The following is a 24,243-nucleotide window of genomic DNA, read 5'->3' as shown; positions in this document are numbered from 1 at the left end:
AAAAATTATGCTTATTAAAGAAGAGGGCAAAATACAGAAAAAGGCAAGAAGAAAACTATGGTTTCAGGACATAGAACTTATCATATTTTGGTGTTGATTTTGATTGTTTTTAATTAATATCTATGTATATGTTTAGTTATATCTTGAAGGTAATTGTATACCTTGATTTTATGTTGATCACAGAATTTTAATGCTTTTTGTTATTGACTAATATGAATAATACTGTAAACTTTTTTTTATTAGAAGAAGTCCTCCCATCCTTTGGTTTATTTCATTCTAACAGAAGTGCATTTTACTGGGCCATGGAAATGAACATTTTCATTATGTCATATTATATTTTCTTTATATGCCAAATTAATTATTAGATTTTAATGACCTTAGGAGCAAATGACCATGATGCTAAAGATTAGAAGGCGAAATGGATATTGGGTTGCAAAGAATTTAGGAAAAAAAATGAATATGATCAGAAGTCAGAGACTATAAAAGGGAATATGGCTTCAGTGAACCTGGAAGTCCTTTAAAATGAAATTCTGATATGTAAGAAATCTTTCCAGTGAGGAACAAAGCGATATAGTGCTATACAAAGTATTTTTTGTGGGCTGAGATTGTCAAAAGAAATGTGCAAAAGATGGAAGGAGGGACACTGGCCGAGTACCAGGACTGAAGAGGAGGAAAATCCTACTTTTACCAGGAGGTGCAAAGCCCAGAGAATTTCTGGCTTGGAAGAGATGCCAAAGAGAGCAAGAAAAGATATTGTTGCGGAAGGATAAGACAAACGAGCAGGAAACAGACCCCCAGTGGGAATCAATTACTCAAAGGCAGTTGGTTTTACTCAAATCTTCAGCCCCATTTCATCTCTTTTTCTTCCATTGAGGAGAATGGCCTTTAAACTGGAAAGGTTGCAGCAGCCTCAATGCCATAAGAACAAAACCCTAGGGAGAATGAGTCTTGGGAAATAGGATGGTCTATGCCAAGATCAATGACAATTCTATTCCACTGCTCTCAGCAGTATATTGGAAGAATTATGGAGACTCAGGCAGGTGATTGTGGAGGTACCCAAATTAAATTCAGATTTTCACAAGAGTAATTTCTGAATTCCTGAGCCTTGTGGTTCCCTCTTAGTGGCAATATGAAGTAACAGCCTAGAATGGATTGATGAAGTTTGTAAAGAGGAATAGGAACATTTATCAGTATCTGCTGGTAACAGCAGGTTTACTGTGAAATGGTAACATTCTAGGAACACAAGGTACCTGAATCCTGTCTTCAACCAACATTCCTTAAGATATCTCTGAAGGCAAATAGGCTCACAGAGAACAAAGCTGGCAAAGAAACAGCTTTTTGATGAAACTGGGCCTTCAACCTCCTACCCCCATGTTAAACTCTGGGGAGTTGGGCTAAGAAATCCCTTTTGCTTAACTAGGCGGAAGAAGAATGCAAGAGGGCATTTCCCCTTAAAAGAAGTCCTTAAAAATGCTGACTCAGTAGGGCATCCCAGCAGAACTCTCTCTTGGGGTTTGGGAGGAGGATTCAGAAGGGAACCAGTGGAAGCCCCAGAGAGAGGCTATGGCCAGAGGGAGCACCCTGACCACCTAGTCCACTTGCCATGGGAAGCTTGTCCAGAGAAAAAAACTTGTGCACAGGCACAGCATCAGCCCATTTTAAGTTGTGTAACAAATAACTTGAAATCTCAGTGGTTCTCTACAATAAATATTTATCTCATATGTGGCTTTGTAGGTCAACCAAGGTTTGGTTTCTCTTGGTTAGCTCCAGTTCTGAAGGTTCTGGTGTGCTCCTTGTCTCTTCCTTCCAGGATCCAGGCTGAAGCAGCAATGGCTGTCTTGGGCAAGTCTTTCCCATGGCTGGAAGGTGGGCGCTAAGTCACATGCCTACACCCAAAGTCATCTGGGCAGCGATGTGTGTACCCTGCCTAGTCTAGTGGGAGGTGCTGGAAAATCACATGGCAGAAGGTGCAGATAATGTAATTCTGTTGGAGGAAGTAGAGTTTGGACAGTCTACCATGTTGGCCTTTAATCACTTTTAAAGACGTACTCCCAGGGCCTGTGGCCTCTGGGAATTTGACTTTTGTATATAACTCCTCCTCTTCTATGTGGGTCTTTGGGGGATAGGTAGTGGAGACTATGTCATTACCTTGGCTGATCATATCCTGGGAGTTTGGTTGATGAGTTACTTAATATCTACAGACAAAATAATATGGCTGCTTAAAAATTATTTTAACCCTTGGTTGTACTAATGGTACTATAGCTCAGTAATAATGACAGTGATGATTATAATAATCCCAATCAAGGGAGGCAACAATACCTCTGTATCCTGTACTGATGGAGCCACATTTCAGCACGATAGCCTGTTTTGATGGCTTGAGAAGGGCAATCCCAACTGCACTGCATTCAATGGAGGGTTGCCAGGTTGCTGCTGTATAGGAAACCCAGCTAGATTTGGAAGGAGGTCAGTGACTCCAGTGGGAAAAGCAGACGGGACTGTTGTGAGTCATAGACATTGAACTTGCATCAGACTCTCTGGATCATCGTGTCTAGATGGTTCTGCAACCAGCACTTGTCTGTCTGAGACAGTTTAGCATGTGACCACTGGGGGTGAGTGCCTAAACCTCATGGTCTCTTGGGATTCCAGCATTCACGCTGCCTGTGCCAATAGAGGAATTTTCAAACTCTTTATTGTCTTCTCTCTCCCTCATCTAAAGTGAAATAAAGTCGGCTTTGAAATGGATTGCAAGAAGAAATGATTTGCTTACACTTCCCAAAAGTGGATACTCACTAGTGGAAATGTCTGCAGTTATCTGGGGGTGGATCTTTGTCGTGGACGGCCATTAGCATCTCCTTGGGAAACTGTCTCTGAACACAGAACATCTCCAGTTTTGTAGATCAGTTTTGACTAACTGCATGTGAATTTTGTACCAGTTTGTACCTATTTGCCATCCTTTTCTGAAATTCTAGTAGACAAGCATGGAATAAAGGGGGAAAAAAAAGATGAGCCTTTTCTGTCCCCTGTATTCCATGTGTTTCTTTGGGAATGGAGAGAATTTATTTTTCAATTAGGAGATTTCATATGAATTAAAGGATTTTTTTTTTCGTTAAAATTTCATTGTATTGTTCCTAGCTCAAACTTGGCTAGAACATAATGATACTATTATTTGCCATTGGAAAGGTTAACTGGATATTGTATCTTCAGCCTGTTTTGATGGGAGGTGGTGTTTACTGAGACAGTCACAAATTGAAAGTATTTTTTAAAAATGTAATCTGTCATTTTGGTGCTATTTCTTTTCTCAAAAACATGAAATTGACAAGTAAAAATTTTATGTATTTATGGTGTACAACATGATGTTTTGATATGTTACATTGTGGAATGGCTAAATCAAGCAGTTAAACTTAGCATTATCTCACATATTTAGGCAAATGTTTTTAGGAGCAGTATTTTCTTGAAGTAAAATTAATAACAGCATGCTGAATTTTCAAACGTCATGAAAATCTGAGTATTGATAACACCACCCAGTAAGCTTTCTCACGTCTCTGGCTTTCAGGTTGCAGATCTGAGCATGGGAGACCTGCTTTTGCACACCACCGTGATCTGGCTGAACCCGCCGGCCTCGCTGGGCAAGTGGAAAAAGGAACCAGAGTTGGCAGCATTCGGTGTGTATCAGAAAAGGGTTTTATGGAGGGGGAAAAGTCTAGCTTATTTTTCAAAACAAGAACATTTCTTTTTCAAGACCCAAATGATTAAAAATAAAGTTAATTGCAGTTACTTGAATCGGTCTTCCTGCCGTAGCCACCAACATCTCACAAACACTAAATGAAACCTTCGAGTTAAATTGCCCTATGTGGTCACTCAGCCACATGGGTGGGTGGAAATGGCTGTGCCCAAGTCTATCCCAGACATAAACACAGAGGCAGGAAAAGAATGTTTTTTTTTTTTTTTGGCTGCTGCTCTGCGTATCTTTTCAAAATAATGGGTTAATTATAAACCAAGGAAAAATAAAGTGAAAAATCAAGACAAAATGGCCTCTGTTTCTGAGACCCCCCCAATCCTAGATCTTTTATTTGCTTCCTGACTTTGTTGCTGTTTGGTCTTAAGACCAGGATTTAGGATGCTGGTTCTCAGCTGAGCTGTTGTGGCAACTCTGGAGTGCCTGGATCAGCTGTGAGGTGCATCTCGATCACATTGCCACTCAATACTAGTGAAATTAGAGATGTTTGCAAATGACTTATTTTTTAATAAACCAGTTTAGATGGATGCAATTGCTGCAATTAGAGATCTCATGTGATTGTATTGTAATATGCTTTTTGAGAGAGAGAAAAAACATGGGTTAGCATATAATTTAGGAAACATAGCTTGTTGTTGCAATGTAAATGCTTATTGGCATATTGCTGTGTTGTGCATGAATATAAAACTATCAACACTCCATGCTTTTGTTTTAGGTTGCATTTTGTTGTAGCCTCTTGCTAAAAGACTCATGGGTAGGAACATAATATAATGGAAATCTGGCCTATTCTCTTACCTTATATTATTTTTGTGGGCTTGCTGGGAATGGAGGTTGCTTACTCCTTCTTAACTAAACTTTTTTTTTCCTCTGTGATGTGAACAAAGTATCCCCAAATGGAATGTCCTAGTGATTTTAAAATAAAAGTATTTAATGCAAAGATTCATTGGATTTTCTATTTCGATCACTTAGCCTTCATTGAAAAGTTACTGATATTCCCAAAATTTCTAAAGAGCCCCTGTACCTGTTGATGTCATTTCATTAAAAATAACAAAGGAGGCCAGGCGCGGTGGCTCACGCCTGTAATCTCAGCACTTTGGGAGGCCAAGGTGGACGGATCACTTGAGGTCAGGAGTTCAAGACTAGCCTGGCTAATATGGTGAAACCCCGTCCTTACTAAAAATACAAAAATTAGCTGGATGTGGTGGCAGTTGCCTGTAATCCCAGCTACTTGGGAGGCTAAGGCAGGAGAATCGCTTGAACCCGGGAGGCAGAGGTTGTAGTGAGCTGAGATCGTTCCACTGGACTCTAGCCTGGGTGACAGAGCAAGACTCTGTCTCAAAAAAACAAAACAAAACAAATGTAAGTGCAGAGAAAGCGTGTGACTAAATAGGCCATTCAAAGGAATATTGGGGGTATTTTAAGAAGTTGTTAGTTTTTGATGGGGTAGGTGTTTTGGGGGAGGGGGGCAGTAGTATTTGCTTTCTTTTCAACATCACCACTTGTGTTTCTTCTGTAGTGATTTCTTCTTGGAGGAGTCTGGGATCTCCCGATGCTGCTTAATGGGTCATTCATGGGATGCGGGATATTGATGTAAATGACCCACACAGTGATGTGGGACTACAGACTAGCAATCCTAGAGGTCAACATTTAGATTTTTCATGGCTTTGCCCTCAGTTTTACAGATTCACTGTAGTTAGAAATCAAGAGATTTAGAATAAGAAAATAATTTAAGTAGGAGAAAATGGGTTGGCAAACTATTTTCTGTTTTGTTTTGTTTTCTTTTTGGGTTTTTTTTGGGACGGAGTCTCGCTCTGTTGCCAGGCTGGAGTGCAATGGTGCGTTCTCGGCTCACTGCAACCTCTGTCTCCCAGGTTCAAGCGATTGTCCTGTCTCAGCCTCCCGAGTAGCTGGGACTACAGGTGTGCACCACCATGCCCAGCTAATTTTTGTATTTTTAGTAGAGACGGAGTTTCACCATGTTGGCCAGGGTGGTCTCAATCTCTTGACCTTGTGATCTACCCGCCTCGGCCTCCCATAGTGCTGGGATTACAGGCGTGAGCCACCGCGCCTGACCCTCTTTTCTGTTAAAGGCTACATAGTACATTTTAGGCTTTGGGCCAAGAGGCCACATGCTTTGCCACTGGAGCCAGAAGCAGCCATAGATAACATGTAAATGAATGAGATGGCTGGATCAGCAGCTGCACCACACAGGCGGCAGCAGGCCTGGGTCTGTCCTGAAGGCCCTTGTTTGCCAACCCATGATGTAAGTGATTCAGGAAAATGCTGGTTTTGAGGTTGGGGATTTAGGTGCCACTTTCTGCACAGGCTCCGATAGTGGACTCTGCATTACTCTGTTCCCTGCCTCCCGGGCTGTTTATGAGAAGTGAGTGTGGGAGCTGCCTCCAGGAAGGCGGGCCCATAGCACCTGTCCCTGGTGTAAATGGAGACTGCATACTCCAGCTTCAGGGCATCACACTGTCAGCAAACTCAGTAGGGGCTGTAGTTCATAAGAGAAAAACTGAAGGCTCTGAGATACAAGACATGTTTATCATTATTCAGAATCCTCTCCAGAGTAATAGGAAAGAGAAGGGGAAGGATTAAAATTGGGATTATGAACAAAGGCTGTAGTCATGACGAGCTTCTGTGGATTCCCAGTCGTTAAAGAGACAAGTTTGATGGTTTGGGTGTGATTTCAAGTAGCAAGGCAGAACTAGCAGAGAGGCTGAGCAAGGAGTTGAAATAAGGAAGAGGTGCTGTGAAGGAAGGATCATGGTTACCCTCAGTCGGCAGATTTGGGGTTAAAATGTGGTTGTCGTCTTGTTTTGGTTTAAACCTCTAACCTCAGGAAACAGTGCAGCTTTCTTCTGAAACCGAAGTTGACTTGCTGCCAACGAAGCACCTTGATGTGTCACAGGATGGCTCATGTGTGCCAAATGTTGGTAATCGTTGCCTTAAACAAAAACAAACAAAAATAGAAATAGCCTTCTGCCTTGAAGGGTATTTGACATTCACCTTTTGGGGCACAGAACGGATGCTTTAGGCTGGCAAAGATAGCATGAGTTTTGGAGATCATCAAGGCCATGTCTGAAGGGATCGGGCAACACTGTGGAGTCACTTGAGTAACACTAGCTCTGAGGGTTAGGGAAAGTTTAAGGGAGAGGCTGAGGTCCCGGTGCCAGGCTGAAGCTTACTCTCTGGCCCTCCTGCTGTGATCCACAATGGTTAAGATTGAGGGAAATCGAGGGAATCAGCATTGAGCTGTGGTCCCAGTGGCATGGTGGCGCTTCTGAGATTAGAGTCATTGGGGTAGAGCTCTTTCATTTCTAAGAGAACCTAGCTGTCCCAGCCTCTGTGATTTCTGAAGGCTTCATAGTGGAAATGAAGGGGCTTCTCAGGTTGCTTGTGCTCAGCTGCTGTGAAGAGCTGGTGTGGGCTCCTCAGGTCAGTGTGAATCTTTGGAGGGAAACTGCCAGTCTGTGCTCTGGGAACCTTGAGGGGTCAGATGCTGTGAGGTGTGAAGGGCTGCGGGCAATCTAGACCGAGTGGCTGGAGTCAGTTTCTTTGCATCTCAGGGCTTATTTCCCTGCAGTGGAGATTAGCGTGATCTTACACAAAGAGGAGACAAGACTGACCTGCCCTACGTAGGATAGAAATTGAACCAGATACTTCCGATTGGCCTCCAAAGGGCCTGTGAGCCTGGTGGCCCATCCCTGAGAATTCTCTGAATGTTTGTTCCTTTTGTAATTCTGTGTCTGGTATACAAGGCTGTGCCTCCTTCAGCTGCTGTGTGACTGGGCTATTCCTTGGGGTCAGAGTATGAAGGGATAATGGAGACTATCTTAGTCCATTTGAGCTGCTATAACAAAATATAAACTGGCCAGCTTCCAAACAACAGAGATTTATTTCTCACAGTTGTGGAGGCTGGAAGTCCAAGATCCTGCTTTCTCCTACTTCCTCGCTGTGACTTCATAGGGCGAAAGGGTCAAGGCATCTCTCTCAAGTCTCTTTTATAAGGACACTCATCCCATTCATGAGGACAGAGTCCTCAGGGCCTGATCACTTCTCAAAGGCCCACCTCCTGAAACCATCACAAGGGTGATTAGTTTCAAGGTGTGAATTTTGGGGAAACACAAACATTTGGACCATAGCAGAGACCCTGACACAGAGAACAAAGGCCAGGCAGGAGTCAGTCACCCTTCTATTCCTTCTGGGTGCCAACTCTACTTCTCCTTCTAGGAAGAATCAGAATCACTGCAGGTTAAATGTGCTTGGCATTCCTAAACGAATTTTCTGGAAGATTATGCGTAGCTCCATTGTATCTCCCCACCCCCGAAAGAATATAAGAATGAAACTACATGTTTACCACTCCTAGAGAGCTTACTCTGATTCAGTCATTCTGGAAGACGTACAGTTGAATTCTATTTCATAAACTCATTTTTGTTTTTTTAGGTCAAAAGATGAGTTATATTTCCTAAATTATCACTGTCTATGTGCACTATTACCTTAATTTGCATAAATGTAAATCATCTTCAGCAACTGCATTGTTATTGTGAAAGCCGTTTATATTATTCCTCCATCTACTGAATTAGTACATTTTTGTTGAATATGTATCAGCTGAAGTTTTAACCTTGAAATGCTATCATACCTAACATATTTTACGCAAAAGTTTTTTGGGGCATAGGTTATTTGCATTTATGTAGGCTTTCTATGTTTATTTTGAACCTGGAAACTTGTGTCTCAATAGGCTTTTGATTTTCACAGATGTGATGAATGAATGGAAGGTGGGCGGGAGTCAGTTAACTGGGATCTCGATGTCCTCTTCAGAACTGTAGTGTTTATTACTACAAGTTAGTGATGTCAAGGGGAAAACCCTACACATGACATACCATAACTGTCTTTATTTTATTTTTTCCAGTCTTCAAAACTGCTGTGGTCCTTGTGTATAAAGATGGTTCCAAACAGAAGAAGAAACTTGTAAGACATCTTATGTCACCCCATGGTTTAAAACTATTTCTCTATCTGCTTATCAGTTATGTCTGCGTAAGTCTACCATTTTGTCAGTATGAGCCTTTTTATGATCTTTGTTCTTTCTTAAGCATTTGCTAAGGATGCTTGAGATCACCCATCCTGCCATCTTTTCAGGCAGGCTTATGTTTAGAGCACAAAAATGAATTGGTCTCATTTTTGTGAATTGGAACCAACTGGACTCAATTGGCAATTGGGTCTGCCATGGCCCAGAACCTTCCTAACGCTACTTTTCCCCTTCTCTGTTGCCCCTGTTCTTCTTTTGGGATCCCTTTTCTCCTCTTCTCTGTGTGTCTCTCTTCACTGCATTTGCTTAGCAAACTTCTTTGCATACCCTCCCCTCAACGTATTTATCACGCAGCCTCTCACTTCCTGCTGGATGGACAGGAGCTCATGGGGGTGAAGATCCTTTGGGCACGCCTGGAGTTACTGCGTGAGAGTCTGTCGCTGGTTTAGAAAATGCAGGGAACTGGTCCGGGGCAGGTTAGATTCTTCTTATGCAGCTGGTTCCTTCTCCTCTGCAGGTAGGATCGCACAGGCTTTCCATTTATGAGGACTGGGACCCCTTCAGATTTCGACACATGATCCCCACGGAAGCGCTGCAGGTTCGAGCTTTGGCGAGTGCAGGTAAACTCTCACCTGTGCTGGGTATTTCACACACATATTTCTGGTGTGTGTAGGAATTATTTGTTTGAATCCACACTCTTGGTCTAACCCTTCTACCGTCTTTTTTTTTTTTCCTATGCTTAACTCTCTTGTCTCTCGATCTCTCTATTGCCTCTTATTTACCCAGCCATTGATTAAATATTGAATGAATGAATGAATCAAGTGAATGAATGAACTGAGTGAATGGATGTGTAATGTCTTCAAAATTCCTGGAAAAGATTCTAGTTATTCTATTCTATAGATTAATACTATAATGACTACCATCTGAGTACAGTGAGCCTGTGCTGCTTGAAAGAATCCTTGAGACTGTGAGCAAACAAAGCCCACGTAAACTACTCACTTGCCTTTCAACTGAGAGATCCAAAAATACCACCAAAAGCACCAAAAAGCATTGACTACACATGTTTTTTCCCTAAAGCATTACAAATCTTTATCTTTGGTATTAGTGTGAAGGCTTTTAAAATGTTGATTCTTTTTTACGTTTATTTTAATTTTTTTAAAGATGGGGTCTCATTCCATTGCTCAGGCTGGAGAGCAGTGGTGCAATCGTAACTCACTGTAGCCTCAAATTTCTAGGCTCAAGCTATCCTTTCCTAGTACCTGGGACTACAGGCATGTGCCAGCACACCCAGCTAATTTTTTAAATATTTTGTAGAAGTGGGGTTTTGCTATTTTGCCCAGGCTAGTCTTGAACTCCTGGGCTGAAGCAAGCCTCCCGCCTTGGCCTCCCAAAGTGCTGGGATTACAGACATGAGCTGCCATGCCCAGCCTGAAATGTTGATTCTTTTTCTATGATCCACATAGCAGTGAAGTGAGTTGTTGGGTAGCTATGAGTATACTTGATAATATAATTAGACGATGCTTTAAACACATGAGTAGCAGGGTACTGAGTAAGAAAAGTGATATTTCTGTGACCCAGAAGCTCCCCATCCTGGGACTAATTTGAGGCCAAGTTCTCAAGAGGAGGAATGGGCTGTGTGGCTCTCCCAGGCGCATCCTGGAATGAGCATCTCTGGAGAGTCAAGTGGAAACTCTTTAGCCACATCTGTTCCCTGTCCCACTTGGACAGCAGGTGCAGCTTTCATCAAGAAAAGCCCTGGTGGTAGAGACCTGCAGGTGCATGACCAAGTGAATTTCTATTTTATGCTTTTGGCATCTAAGATGAACATTAAGTTCCTACTATCCAATTTCTGTTTTTTAGCCTCTCCTTGCTTCCACTTGTCATAAGCAGTAAAACTGGATCTGATCCTCAGAAAACCAACCCACCCTAGTCCAACGTCATGAGGAGAACCCTCTTGGCATATTTGGCACACTTTGAGTTACTCTTCCAAATTAAATGAGGCGTCTCTTCCTTCACAGTTTTTCTGCCTTACAGTAGGAAAACTCAAATGCAAAAACCATGTAGGGCAAATACATTTGGAATGATTATTTGTTTTAGAAGGTTTCTCTCTAAGCTTCCAGTAGAGATTTGCCGGATGCCCTTTTACTTATGATGTGATTTGCAAAATTGATTTATACATGAATTTGCAGGCACCTGGAAGTTGTGAGTCTAGGGCAGCAACACATAGCATTTTGAGGTTTGAGCACTTAAATACTAAAGTCTTACTTAGAATCGTAGGTTATGAATGATCTAGTTCTTTTGTTTCCTCGTGCCAGGTTTACAAATGGAAAGTTTATTTCTGTAGCAAACTGGCAGCTTCTAAGCCAGGAATTTCGCCTGCGTTGAGGAGTAAACACATAAAAACTTCAAATTTTGAAGACAAAGCCATCTTTGTAATACGACATTCCATTCTCTCTATTTTTCATTCAAGTCAAGTTTAAAACCATCAAGATAAAAGCTTATTTTAGTTGAGTTATTAAGACTAGTCAAGATGTCTTTCATTATGAAATCCACTCTAGTGGATTTGAGAATCAGAACATGGAATTTCTAGGTTTTTATCTTAGTTTGGAAAGTTTGTAAAATTTTTTGCAGATAGATTCTGGTTACGGTTAAATCATGCAACCACAGTGAGGGTTTGTGACCAGGGTTCTGAACCACTGGATAAAAGTGAGACTTCACAATGTATGGCCTGAATGTCTGCAGTGAATTGTTCCTTTCACAAACACTTTATTCATGACTTAAAATACTATGCTATTATAGGCACTACAGAGCTTCAAAATTATTTTAAAATTGTCCCTTACCTTCTTGATATACCATTTTCTGCTGCGTTCAAAGTAGACTCCAGGGGTAGGCTGGGAATGAGAAACGCCATTAGGTCTCCAGGGCTTTAGGCCCAGCCACCTGGGGGAAGGCTCCCTTAACAGACAGCAAAGGCTTACCTGTCATATCCCTGGCCAGATGAAATCTGCATAGGAGGCTTTGGCTCCATTTAGTCCAACTGTTGCCAAAACAACTAATCATTTAATTGAAATGCACAGTTCAGTTAAACAGACTGCATGGCTGAAAGAGTTGAGTTCAGGCCACGCGCAGTGGCTCACGCCTGTAATCCCAGCACTTTGGGAGGCCGAGGCGGGTGGATCATGAGATCAGGAGTTCGAGACTAGCCTAACCAACATGGTGAAACCCTGTCTCTACCAAGAATACAAAAATTAGCCGGGCATGGGGTGCACATCTGTAATCCCTGCTACTCAGGAAGCTGAGGCAGGAGAATCACTTGAACCTGGGAGGCAGAGGTTGCAGTGAGCCGAGATCACACCACTGCACTCCGGCCTGGATGACAGAGTGAGACTCTTGTCTCAAAAAAAAAAAAAAAAAAAGAAAAAAGGAAAAAAAAGTGAGTTCAGTCAGTATGATTGACTGGCCTTTTAGACCATCTAGAAGATTTTACCAACTGGAAATTTTCCAAGTGTTCTCTTCTTTGCATCCGTTAAGCTTTCAGTCGCTTCATCTCTTTAGATCGTGGAATAATAGGAAAATATCTTTGATCTTATACAGTTCTGCATTATTAATCCTCTATCATAGCTGGAAAATGCTTTTGCAAACATGTAAATAAATCCACTTGAAACATACCCTGACTCATTGTTGTTTTAATTTCTTTAGATGCAGAGGCAAATGCCGTGTGTGAAATTGTCCATGTAAAATCCGAGTCTGAAGGGAGGCCGGAGAGGGTCTTCCACTTGTGCTGCAGGTAAGCCCGGGCCTGTAAAGTCGAGGCCGTGTTGACATTTCTGCAGATTGGAACGATTTGGTGTCTTACGTTGTGTTCTGGTGTTTGGTACATTGTTTGTACTGTAACATCGCTGAGATGCAGTAAATGGAGAGTCAGCTGGGAGGAGCTTACAGCTTGTGAAGGTGTTATCGGGATTCCTGATCATTTGGAGCACATACGGAGGTCAGCCTGTGTTGATCACCTGCACGTCTTGAGGGGAAGCTGGGCTCATGATGTGGGCTTCTACTTATTTCTTGTTGTTTTTCTTCTACCCTGACACCCTCTTTTGCCCTTCCTTCTCTTCTCTCCCTCCCCCATGAGAATTTGAGGTCTTCTCCCATATGAAACCTATTCTTTTATTTTTCTAAAAATATAAGATGGATGACCTCAACAGATGGCATTTAATATATTTGTCTTTAAATGTGCCTGTATTGAATCATGCTTTTATTTATTTATTTATTTATTTATTTATTGAAACAGAGTCTTGCTCTGTCGCCCAGGCTGGAGTGCAGTGGCGTGATCTCGGCCCACTGCAACCTCCACCTCCTGGGTTCATGCAATTCTCCTGCCTCAGCCTCCCGAGTAGCTGGGACTACAGGCACGTGCCACCATGCCCGGCTAATTTTTTGTATTTTTAGTAGAGACGGGGTTTCATCGTGTTAGCCAGGATGGTCTCGATCTCCCAACATCGTGATCTGCCTGCCTCGGCCTGCCAAAGTGCTGGGATTACAGGCGTGAGCCACCACGTCCGGCCAACTTTAATTTAATCATAAATACTCAGTGATTTACTCAGTAATTACCCAGTACCTCACACAGTGAGTACTAACGTACTATGGATTACTTACAAAAGACAATAGAATCAATATTACGATTATTAGCAATATTTTATAATGTTAGTATGGTAAGAAGATACCTTTACCAAGCATGAACTATGCTAAACACCCTACATTCATTATTTCATTTAGTCAGACCTAGGTATTAGGTTGCTACAAAAAGCACCTGCAGTTTTTACCATTAAAAGTAATTAAAAGTGCCATTACTTTTAATGGCAAAAACTGCAATTATTTTTTGCACCAACCTAATACTATTCTTACTCCAGTTTACAAATGGGGAAGCAAGGCTTAGAGATGGTGCTTTGCCTAAGGCCTTATAGAGAATGAACACTGGTGCCGGGCATGGTGGCTCACGCCTGTAATCCCAGCACTTTGGGAGGCCAAGGCAGGTGGATCACTTGAGGTCAGGAGTTCAAGGCCAGCCTGGCCAATATGGCAAAGCCCCATCTCCACTAAAAATACAAAAATTAGCCAGGCCTGGTGGCAGGCGCCTTTAATCCCAGCTAGTTGGGAGGCTGAGGCAGGACAATCACTTGAACCTGGGAGATGGAGGTTGCAATGAGCCAAGATCATACCACTGCACTTCGGCCTGGGTGGCAGAGCGAGACTCTGTGTCAAAAAAAGAAAGAAAAAGAAAATGAATGGTGGATTTAACCTCAAAACCCATTTTTGTGTCGCTACATCAGATCTCTCTGTGTTGGGTGACAGAGGTCAACAAAGGGCAGATCCCCGGGAAGCTGTCAGGACGACAAGTGAAATGTTGTTTGTATAACCTCGTGGGGTTTGAGCACCACCTTTACTGTCTATTTTGGCTCATCTGTTTGTGATTTTGTTGGTAAGGTCCATGGGGTTTAGTAGCCCTGCCTACACGGATGCCGTATTTATTGTTAATAAGGAATACCAGGTGAAACTTACCTGTGTAAAAATATGGGGAATATAACAAGAAAAATAACTCTTACCTAGGAAGCACTTTTTTTTTTTTTTTTTTTTTTTTTAACCATGAGAATTAGGACTTGGGAAGATTTTATAGTTCTTTATAGCCTTAATATATACATGTTGAAATGTGTCATGGGAACTGTTGATATTTACCAGGAGGGAGCTCAGCTCTAGAGGACATTAGGAACGTTGAGACGTCGGCCTTTGGGTGCTCTGCAGAGCTGCGAGAATCTTGTGGTTCATTTACCCTCAAAAACATTTTATAATGAAAAGCTCTGCCTTGAGTGCCAGGAGCAGAATTTGGCAGCTTCTTGGTACAAACTCTGACTGTCCATAGATCTGTTCGTTAATGGGCTGCTCTGCCCGACATCAGCGGCAGGAGATGGATCACAAAGCATGAAGGGAAAGGAGTTATGTGCTCTTTATCACTGGCATGAAATCACCGCTCAGCATAGAAATTGGAGTCAAGGCCTCAGTCTTTAACCTTTGGCCTTAAGGGATATTTATTTGGTTGCACCTTATAACCTTAGAAGTTCCCCATGTGTTAAGCCCTGATTCTCTAACATCTGTAAATCTTCTTTTCCTAGCTCCCCGGAGAGCCGAAAGGATTTCCTGAAGGCTGTGCATTCAATCCTGCGCGATAAGCACAGAAGACAGCTCCTCAAAACCGAGAGCCTTCCCTCATCCCAGCAATATGTCCCTTTTGGAGGCAAAAGATTGTGTGCACTGAAGGGGGCCAGGCCGGCCATGAGCAGGGCAGGTACTGTGGGGATTCGGACGTTCAAGATTCCCGTCACCCCCACTCCGCAGTAGAACTCCAGTGAGCTTGACCTCCTTGTTGAGTGGGGGTGAGGTGTGGCCTGGTGGGGACTGATGTAGGAGGACGGTTTTTCCCTGATGTGAGGTTCCTTGCCCTTGCCTCCTTCCCAGGGGCTCCTGGGGATCCGCCCTGTATCTACATTCCTCTTGTCCTCCCTCAAGCCTTCCCTTTGCCTCCCTTCTCCTTTTGGCTGGTGAGCTCCTCCCTCATTTGCCAAGTCGGGTTGCAGACACATCCTCTTTCTGGAGAGGCTGTCTCAGCCTGCTTGCAGAATGAGAGTCGCTGCTTTGCATGACAGCCAGCTTTGTCTAGCAGAAAGCCGTGTGTCACATTTCAGCAAGGTCACAGCCCTCTGTTCATGGTGGCTTCATGGCCTGGCAGCACAGCAGTGCCTGCTCTCAATAGTAAGGATCCTAGGGTTGGTAGCCCTCATGACACTTCCAGTTTTTATCCTGGCCTTGGGCCTGCAACTTTATTTTTAGTCTCCATGTTAATTCGGGGAAGCCTTGAGCTATTCTTGGAAACAAGAATCTAGAGTTTAAATGGTCCCAGTATAAATATTCTTGTAGGACATAATCCATTACAGTGGAGCAGTAGAGAAGTAAAATAAATGTATCTAGGAAGAAGGCTGTTTTAATACTTAGGGACTTAATGACATCAAGATACTAACATTGTGATCAAACCTTTCTTAAGAGGCAGCCCAGAATTTTGCAGGGAGGATTTCATTAAAAGAGACCCCCTTTGCACTTGCCAGAAAAGTTTCTGGCCTTTGTCCCCATTACCATCCTGCCTATTGAAGAGGGATGGACAGAAGTGTGAATGCTTGAAGGTTTTCATAGGCAAAACCTACCTGGCTTGACATGGGATATTACATTCTTTAAGCACCTTAAATTTAACTAATTTAGGGGACTAGTTACTGTAACCTCTTCTCCAATCAATTGATAAATGTATATTGAAAACTTAGTGCAGTGAACACCCAGCACTTTGCTAAGTTTTCTGAGGTATCCTAAGAGTCTTTCATATGTCCATATGCGCAGTTTCTCATGGGGTCCCCATGGAGGAATAGTTTATTGGTCCTTTATAACTCACTTTAGAGATTTTTGTCTTGGATTTGTCTTATCTGCCCCTCTTGTTTGCTAGGGAAATGTTTAAAAAGGTTTGGGAATATGTGTCTCAACCTCAGGGAACTCACCTGTTTCAGTTGTTAATCAAAGAACCTAAATTCAGAGCTGCATTCACTTTGAAACTAAGCATGGTTAGTCTGTCTCTCAGAAGTTTTCCTGCTGAGATCCATTTGGAAAGAAAACAAAACCAGCCCACAATTTAACACCATTGTCCATCATCATGATTACCAAGAGAAAGCCTGATGTCATAGCCTGTTGGATTTAGCTGATTGAAAGATCTTTCTGCCTGGTGGCTCATTTTTGGCTGAAGAAGGTCTGTATCACTTTGCTTTGGAGGCATCTCACTATCCTCAGAATCTTCATGTCAGAGGATTTTAAAATGGTGCCTGAGTAGATGAGCACAGCAATAGATGGTCAGTCTTAACAGTGACCACTGGAAATAGTCAAAGATTGCATCCCTGAAAGACTGGGAGGAACCCAGTAATGGTAGCCGAGTTCTTAAGCATACTAGGAACAGGTACTCATACTTCATTTTGCTTTGTCTTGAATACCCAGGTAGTTTATTTCTCCCTCTGTTCTGTTTGGCTAGGATAGTAAAGCCAAATAACTCTGCTTCCGTATTCAGCCTAAAGTACTATACGTCTGCCAATAATCCAATTAAAAAATTTTTTCTTTGTTCTACCTGTTTTCTTATGAAAACGTTTAAACTTATAGAAGAGCTGAAAGAATTCATACCTACCATCTATATTCTATAATGTTTTTCTATATTCTCATTATCACTCATCTGTTAGAATCCATCTGTCATCCATCACCTCATCTTATTTTTGACATATTTCAAAGATGTAGACATTAACACACTTTACTCCTAGATACTTCAGCATGCAAATCATTAATAAATATTTCCAGTAGCTTTGAGTTGGAGTAGTTCTAATGTAGTGATTGGAGAGAGGGATGCTGTATTTTGCTGGTGCTGAGATAAAAGTGAACAAGAATTTTTGTCTCTTCTCAATAGAAATCAGTGTTTTTTTTCCTGTTTTCTATTCCCTTTTTCCATTTTACCTGGAAATGGCTTTTATTCCCATCCTCAACCAACAGTAGTGTCCATTTGTTCCACAGTTTTAGATGGCGGAACACTCAGGAATAGTGATGGATACACAGGGGTCTGAAGCAGAGGATGGCTGCCGTGGGAGCCAATTCAGCCCCTCGTTGACCTCTCTAACCTTGTGCCTGCTGGGTTTGAAGTCAAGGCTGCATTTGGCAGTAATTGAGACATGAGGCATCTTCTAGCAGCACTGAAGCAATTGGATGGTTCTGGGGCTTAGGTTTCAGGAAAGCAGCTCCCAGTTGGCATTGAGACTCTTCCCCTCCACTGGAAAGCCCGTGTTGCATTTCACCTTTTCGTGTCTAATGCAACAACCGCTTCACTCTTGAGGGAGAAGCAGCAGCCTTCCCTGTGAGCAGTCTCATGTATGTGTGTGGTGGGATCGTTGGCTTGATGGGATGGTGTCTTTTGTTCGCTTGTTTTTAATTCTGGCTTCCTAGAGGGCAGTAGGTGAAAGAATGAATTTTTCTTAACTGGTAGTCACTTTATACAGCGCTTTGTGGATCAAACTGCTTGGATGTCATTGGTTTTTTATTTCTCATTCCACTGAGGCACTGATATGTTAATTGCTTTGTAGAAGAATGAGTAATACACAGACTGTAATTGGGGGAGACTAAGGCACACATTTGCTTAGCTTCCTAGCTCATGTGGGACTTTATCAGAAAGAAGACAGGGAAATAACTGAAGATCCCATGTCTTTGAGAGCCACTCTTTTTCATAGGCTCTCTAAGAGGGTTGTGGTGCCCTTAATCTAACTGCAGATCCCAAGAAATGTTATGTTCAAGTTCCCAGAAAACAAGTAACTTAGACCGGTGCTTCTGCCTCCTTGATGCCTATTCTACAAAGACAGCAAAACCATAGATGCACCCCCACCCTTACTAAAGACCTATTCCAGCTAAACAACCCTGGGACAGCCCTGGGGATCTTCATAGCACTGGGCCATGGGACATGGCCAGGATTGAGGACACTAACTCACTAACTAATCCCCACATCAGTGGTCTGTCTACTTGAGAGCAGCTGCAGTCTGTGTTACCCATCTCTTAGGTGCACAGGCTAGAATAATAGATTATTTCAGAGGGAGTTGAGTGCCCCTTTGCGCATAACCTACAACCTCTCCTGTGTGCCCCGGTTCCCCCTTGCCCTTGCATCAGTTGCTAGAACATCCTCTAAGTCCAGATACCTCGACGAGGTAAATGCTCCAAGACAGATTGGTGATATGTAGACTTTAAGCCCCAAAAGACATCGAGGCATTCAATGCATACCATTTTGGTTTTTATTTTCTCCTGTCCTTTGCTTTCTGGATTTTCATCTCACGTAAAGCATGTGGGGGTTTTATTTTTATATTTTTGTGTGTGTGTGCAGTGTCTGCCCCAAGCAAGTCTCTTGGGAGGAGGAGGCGGCGGCTGGCTCGAAACAGGTTTACCATTGATTCTGATGCTGTCTCCGCAAGCAGCCCGGAGAAAGAGTCCCAGCAGCCCCCCGGTGGTGGGGACACTGACCGATGGGTAGAGGAGCAGTTTGATCTTGCTCAGTATGAGGAGCAAGATGACATCAAGGAGACAGACATCCTCAGTGACGATGATGAGTTCTGTGAGTCCGTGAAGGGCGCCTCAGTGGACAGAGACCTGCAGGAGCGGCTTCAGGCCACCTCCATCAGTCAGCGGGAAAGAGGCCGGAAAACCCTGGATAGTCACGCGTCCCGCATGGCGCAGCTCAAGAAGCAAGCTGCCCTGTCGGGGATCAATGGAGGCCTGGAGAGCGCAAGCGAGGAAGTCGTTTGGGTTAGGCGCGAAGACTTTGCCCCCTCCAGGAAACTGAACACTGAGATCTGACTGTGTCACCTGCCCTGTAGAGAATGTGTGTAGATACTTCCTGCCCTAACTCTGCTCACCCTCCTGTACCGTCGACAAGAATGTCCCCTTAGGTCGCGCTCTTGCACACACGGTTTTGGCAGCTGACTTGGTTCTGAAGCCATGTAGCCACCCAACTTTGTCATTTTCAACAACATCAGAAAGAATTCCTCAGAATCCCAAATAAGCTTGAGTCCTATCTTCTGTATATTACTAAGGGCTTTTATTTATTCTCAATTAATCAGGGCCTGAACAATTAAAAGAAAAAAGATTCTATAGCACTGGAAAGCAAATCACCCCCAGGAGTTAACGGATGTACAACAGATTAATTTAAGGGACAGTAGCACACACACGATCCTTCTATCTGAAATCAGTCTCCTAGTTGGGGAAACCTCTTTCACACACAAAATGAAATGAAATGTGTACAGCTTGCAGTGTTCCGACTGTACCCTTCCCTCTTCCATGTCTGAGAATCTCTGTGTATTTTAAGAATGTGTGAGGAGAGGGTGGCGATTCATGTTTCAGTGAGTGTCTTTTTTTTTTCCTTCCTGTTTTGGTCTATGGCTGGTCTTACTCTGTGTTCATGTTCGGAAGCTCTAGTTTTGCATAGAATTATAGAGATGCCAAACTCTTTGAAAAGAGATCCAAATTTATCACTTGAGAGAAAGAAAAGAAACACTATTTTTTGTATTTTACCTGAGATACAGGGGCACAAATAGATGAGAATTTTACAGTGTTAGTGTATCCCTGAGCCTAAAAAATGAGGATATAACCTTTTACAGAGAGAATGAGGCGTGGTGGTTTTATATTTATATATGAAAGGCCAACAAGCTCATGCTAAGGATATACTTTTCTTCCAAGAAGCGGATTTTTTTTTTTTTAATGTTTGAATCTATATTTGAGATGGGAGTTTGGTTGGATTAAACATGACACCCAGGTGGGCGGTGTGTGTGTCTGTTGCACATGGCAGGGAGGGGAGCCTCCTTCTCATGGGGTTGCCATGGTGATCATTGGTTTTTTCCATCAAAATTGCATCTTCATCCATAGATTACCTCCCCTTCCCTGACAGTCCATAACCAAACCTTTAAACAGAACAACCTCTTTAAAAACTTCTCTTGTGTTTAATACTTTCTTCATGCCAACGAAACAGGGTAAACATGCTCAAAACGTTAACAGTCTAAACAGATATCCAAATACTAAGAAGAAAAACAAGTTATAGCACTTTCAATTTTTTTTTAAAGGTTTATAGCTTTTTCTTTTCCCATGTCACAATGTCCACTTCCTAAGAAGGGTTTAAAATACTATGAAAACTTTCTTTTTGGGGAAAATATCTATTTGGTGTTTGACACATCAGTAGGTACTTTAAAGACCTGAATTTTATAGTAGCTTTAGGAGTTATATTTTATAAAAATCAGTTATGACTTTATATTTCCAGACAATAGAGAGTTCAGTACATCATGCTCTTGTGCCTCTGCCTGCTTTTCCTGCGTTCCCACCCTGTATTCCCCCCGCCTTTCGGGTTTCCAGGGCTTCGAGCTTGATCTTTTGAAAGTTTTATTCTATTAAATTTTTGCTATATCTTCTGGTTTTCTTAAAAAGCTTTAGAATGGTTTCTATACCCTTTGTATCACTGCATTTTTCCATATCATCTCCGGTTCGATCGCGTCCAGATGGAAAACGGAAGCAGAGGCTTCTAATCGTCGCATTTACTGGCTCCAGTGCAACACATCCATCTGAAAACACTCGGAAGTCTGGTGCTTGGAGAGGGTGCCATTGTCTCTTGTACATAAGGTCATGACGTGTCTATGTCAAAAGTTCTTATATATTTCTTTTATAAGCTGAAAGAAGGTCTATTTTTATGTTTTTAGGTCTATGAATGGAACGTTGTAAATGCTTGTCAAACAATAAAAATAATGAAAAGTGTCTGGGCGGTTCTATGCCTTTTTGGATGGGAGGATGAGTATGAATTGTCGGCAGGAGACAGGCCGTGGGAGAAGATTCCTGGGAATGCCATTTATTGAAATAACTCGTGATCATCAGGAGAACGCTGTTGTGGTAGAGCTTGAAGTTTTAACGACAACAAAAAAGGTGCATTACAGCTGCTTGGCATCTTGACCTAACGTTGCCCCTACTGGGCACTGTTTCTTTTCCAGTCTCCTGCCTATCCCGATGGGAGCAGGCTGGGGAGGTTCCTGTGAAAATATTGGGGTGAAGTGCAGAGCTCCGACTGGCTGACTGAGCTCTTGAATCACTCCACGTTTTATCACCGGGGGCCTGCTGCCTGAGTCTTTCACAGAATCACCAAACAAGGTAAATACAGTCTTGGGCTGCCTTTCTCTTCCTGTCAGAGTCCCCACATCTCACCCTCCCGAGTCCCTTACAAACCTTACCCGTCAACGTTACCCCATCCATTCCTGCCCTCAGTGAAAAGATTGTCTCCTGTCACTAGAAGAGCCTCTCCCTGGCGTATGGGGAGCCCTGTGGTGTAGCTACTTGCTCCTCGCAGTGGAAGTCCTGACACCAGCAGTGTCAATGTTACTGGGAGCTTGTTGCAAGTGCAGAAAACTGGGAGGCAGGAGGAGCAGTTGAGGCTAGAAGTTCGAGACCAGCCTGGGCAACATAGTGAGACCCCTATCTCTACGAAAAATAAAAGCTAGTCGTGGTGGTTCACATCTTTAGTCCCAGCTACTCAGGAAGCTGAGGTGGGAGGATCGCTTGAGCTCAGGAATTTGAGGCTGGCAGTGAACTGTAATCACACTATTGCACTCCAGCCTGGGAAACAGAGACCCTGTCTCAGAAAAGAAAAATGCAGAAACTTGGGCCCCACCCAGAGACACTAAACCAGAACTTCCATCTTAACAGGATCCTCTGATGACTCATCCATGTTCATGTTTGAGTCACATTCGTTTGGTAGCCTCCAAACATTTTGATGTTGAGCAGTGATTTGGAGCACATTCCTCTTTATTTTAAATATATTCAGGCATTACAGCAACAATATGTACATCTTTAAGACACAAGATGTCTCTCTGTAGCCCGTGCATCCGTCTTGGGGGATGACTGAAGCCAGCTTTAACACCTGCTCCATGAAGTTATTCCAGCAGTTTGCACTCTGGTGTAAATGAGATTTAGCAGTTGGTGAGGAATTTAGCAGTTCCTCACCAATATGTGTGCAGAGGAAATGAATGCTCAAAGTCAACTATAGAGGAATAGTCATCATACCTTTCCCCACTAGTTTTCGTTTATTTTCAGGCTCATCTCCCTCCCACCAGGCTGGCAGAAGACATCCTCAGTTTTCCTCTCCCTTTCTGTTCTTGAGGTTTGGGGGCGGGGTGCTCCCTTCTGCAAAGATAACTGTAGCAGTAACCAGTGTCCTCATCCATCCACGAGCTCCTTCACGCGTGATGGTGGGCTCTCTATTGTATCCTTTTGCTCACCCAGGACACTTCTGCAGCCTGGTCCCCGGCGTTCTGTCTCCTCTCTGGGACGTTGCCAGGATGCCTCGCCCAAGTTCTGTTCCCTCTCCTTCCACAGAGCTCTCCTGACTGTATCCCCAGCCAGGGGCTATTGCCTTTTTTTTTTTTTTTTTTTTTGAGAGGGAGTCTCACACTGTCGCCCAGGGTGGAGTGCAGTGGTGTGATCTCGGCTTACTGCAACCTCCGCCTCCCAGGTTCAAGGGATTCTCCTGCCTCAGCCTCCCAAGTAGATGGGATTACAGGCGCCCGCCACCGTGCCTGGCTAATTTTTTTGTATTTTTAGTAGAGACGGGGTTTCACTATGTTGGTCAGGCTGGTCTCGAATGCCTGACCTCGTGATCCACCCACCTCGGCCTCCCAAAGTGCTGGGATTACAGGCATGAGCCATCGTGCCCTGCTGGCTATTGCCTTTTCTGTGTGTGTGTGGTCATGGGGATGAGCACAGAGAAGCTGGGTTGCAGTGGGGAGCCCTTACCTTGTGTTTTTTTGCAAACTTTTTGTTGATACCCAAGTTTTTTAGGCAGTTCTGCTTTTTGATGCAAACCTATTCTGGGATAGGGAATCCCTGTGACAGTTGCCTTAGAAGGGAGGTGTTGAGCAGGTTGGGGGGAAGTCGTGCAAATACAAGGAGAGAAAGAAATACTCAAAATATTCAGCCACTTACATAGAGAATGTGTGAGATCAAAACTGCAGTGTCATGGCTGGTGCAGTGGCTCGCATCTGTAATCCCAGCACTTTAGGGGGCCAAGGCGGGTGGATCACTTGAGTCAGGAGTTCAAGATCAGCCTGGCCAACGTGGTGAAATCCCATCTTTACTAAAAATACAAAAATTAGCTGGGCGTGGTGGCACACATCTGTAACCCCAGCAACTTGGGAGGCTGAGGCAGGATAATCACTTGAACCCGGGAGGTGGGGCTGCAGTGAGCTGAGACTGCCGCACTGCACTCCAGCCTAACAACAACAACAACAACAACAACAAAAAAAAAAACAAAGGCAGTGTCACAGTCCCCCTAGGCTTCTCTAAAGGAAGTCATTGTTGGAAGAAGGGAAAAGGAGTATTCAGAACACAAATCATGAATGTGCGAGGCTTCTGTAAACACATGGAGTATGGATGCTGTTGGCAAGATACTGTGTTCTGCTGAACAGTGCAGGGGTAGAAACCCTCCCAGGGTGTGTTCCTGGGATCACCTTGTTTCTATTCTTCTGCCAGTCATATGCCTCTCTGCCCCCACCATATACCAATAGAATGCATTCCATAGAAAACCTCATTTCGTCGACAATGGAGTTTATTCTGGTCTATTCTTTCTATATCTTGAAGCAACCTTTAGCCCATACATTCTACTGTTTTAGTAAGTCAATTTCTACTGTCACTGAGTCCACCACCTCGACTGTGTTCCTGAGTGAGATGTGAGTCACGCACATCTTCATGTCACTGCTGTCAAGCTGGGCTGACGGCTTCTAACTTGTGTGCAGTAGATCCTCTGCTGTTGTCTAGTCACTTGGGATTTCTCTCTCTCATCACTCTGTCACCC

General features: G+C 43.3%; 1 protein-coding gene across 12 annotated transcripts in view; it reads left to right on the top strand.

Moving 5' to 3' along the window:
• Positions 1-21,161, top strand: part of TIAM1 (TIAM Rac1 associated GEF 1) — a 485,833-nt gene extending 464,672 nt beyond the window's left edge. For all 12 annotated transcript variants that reach the window (XM_054468477.2, XM_054468475.2, XM_054468478.2 and 9 more), the window contains 6 exons: positions 3,554-3,662; positions 8,649-8,707; positions 9,283-9,385; positions 12,465-12,552; positions 14,930-15,102; positions 18,751-21,161. In XM_054468477.2, the coding sequence (XP_054324452.1) occupies positions 3,554-3,662; positions 8,649-8,707; positions 9,283-9,385; positions 12,465-12,552; positions 14,930-15,102; positions 18,751-19,220 (1,002 nt within the window). In that variant the 3' untranslated portion in view covers positions 19,221-21,161. The remainder of the gene's footprint in view (positions 1-3,553; positions 3,663-8,648; positions 8,708-9,282; positions 9,386-12,464; positions 12,553-14,929; positions 15,103-18,750) is intronic.
• The last annotated feature ends 3,082 nt before the right edge of the window (positions 21,162-24,243 follow it).

Source organism: Pongo pygmaeus, chromosome 22, assembly GCF_028885625.2.
Source record: "Pongo pygmaeus isolate AG05252 chromosome 22, NHGRI_mPonPyg2-v2.0_pri, whole genome shotgun sequence".
Classification (NCBI taxonomy): Eukaryota; Metazoa; Chordata; class Mammalia; order Primates; family Hominidae; genus Pongo; species Pongo pygmaeus.
Note: the sequence above shows the minus strand (reverse complement) of the source record. Positions and strands in the feature narration are given on the sequence as shown.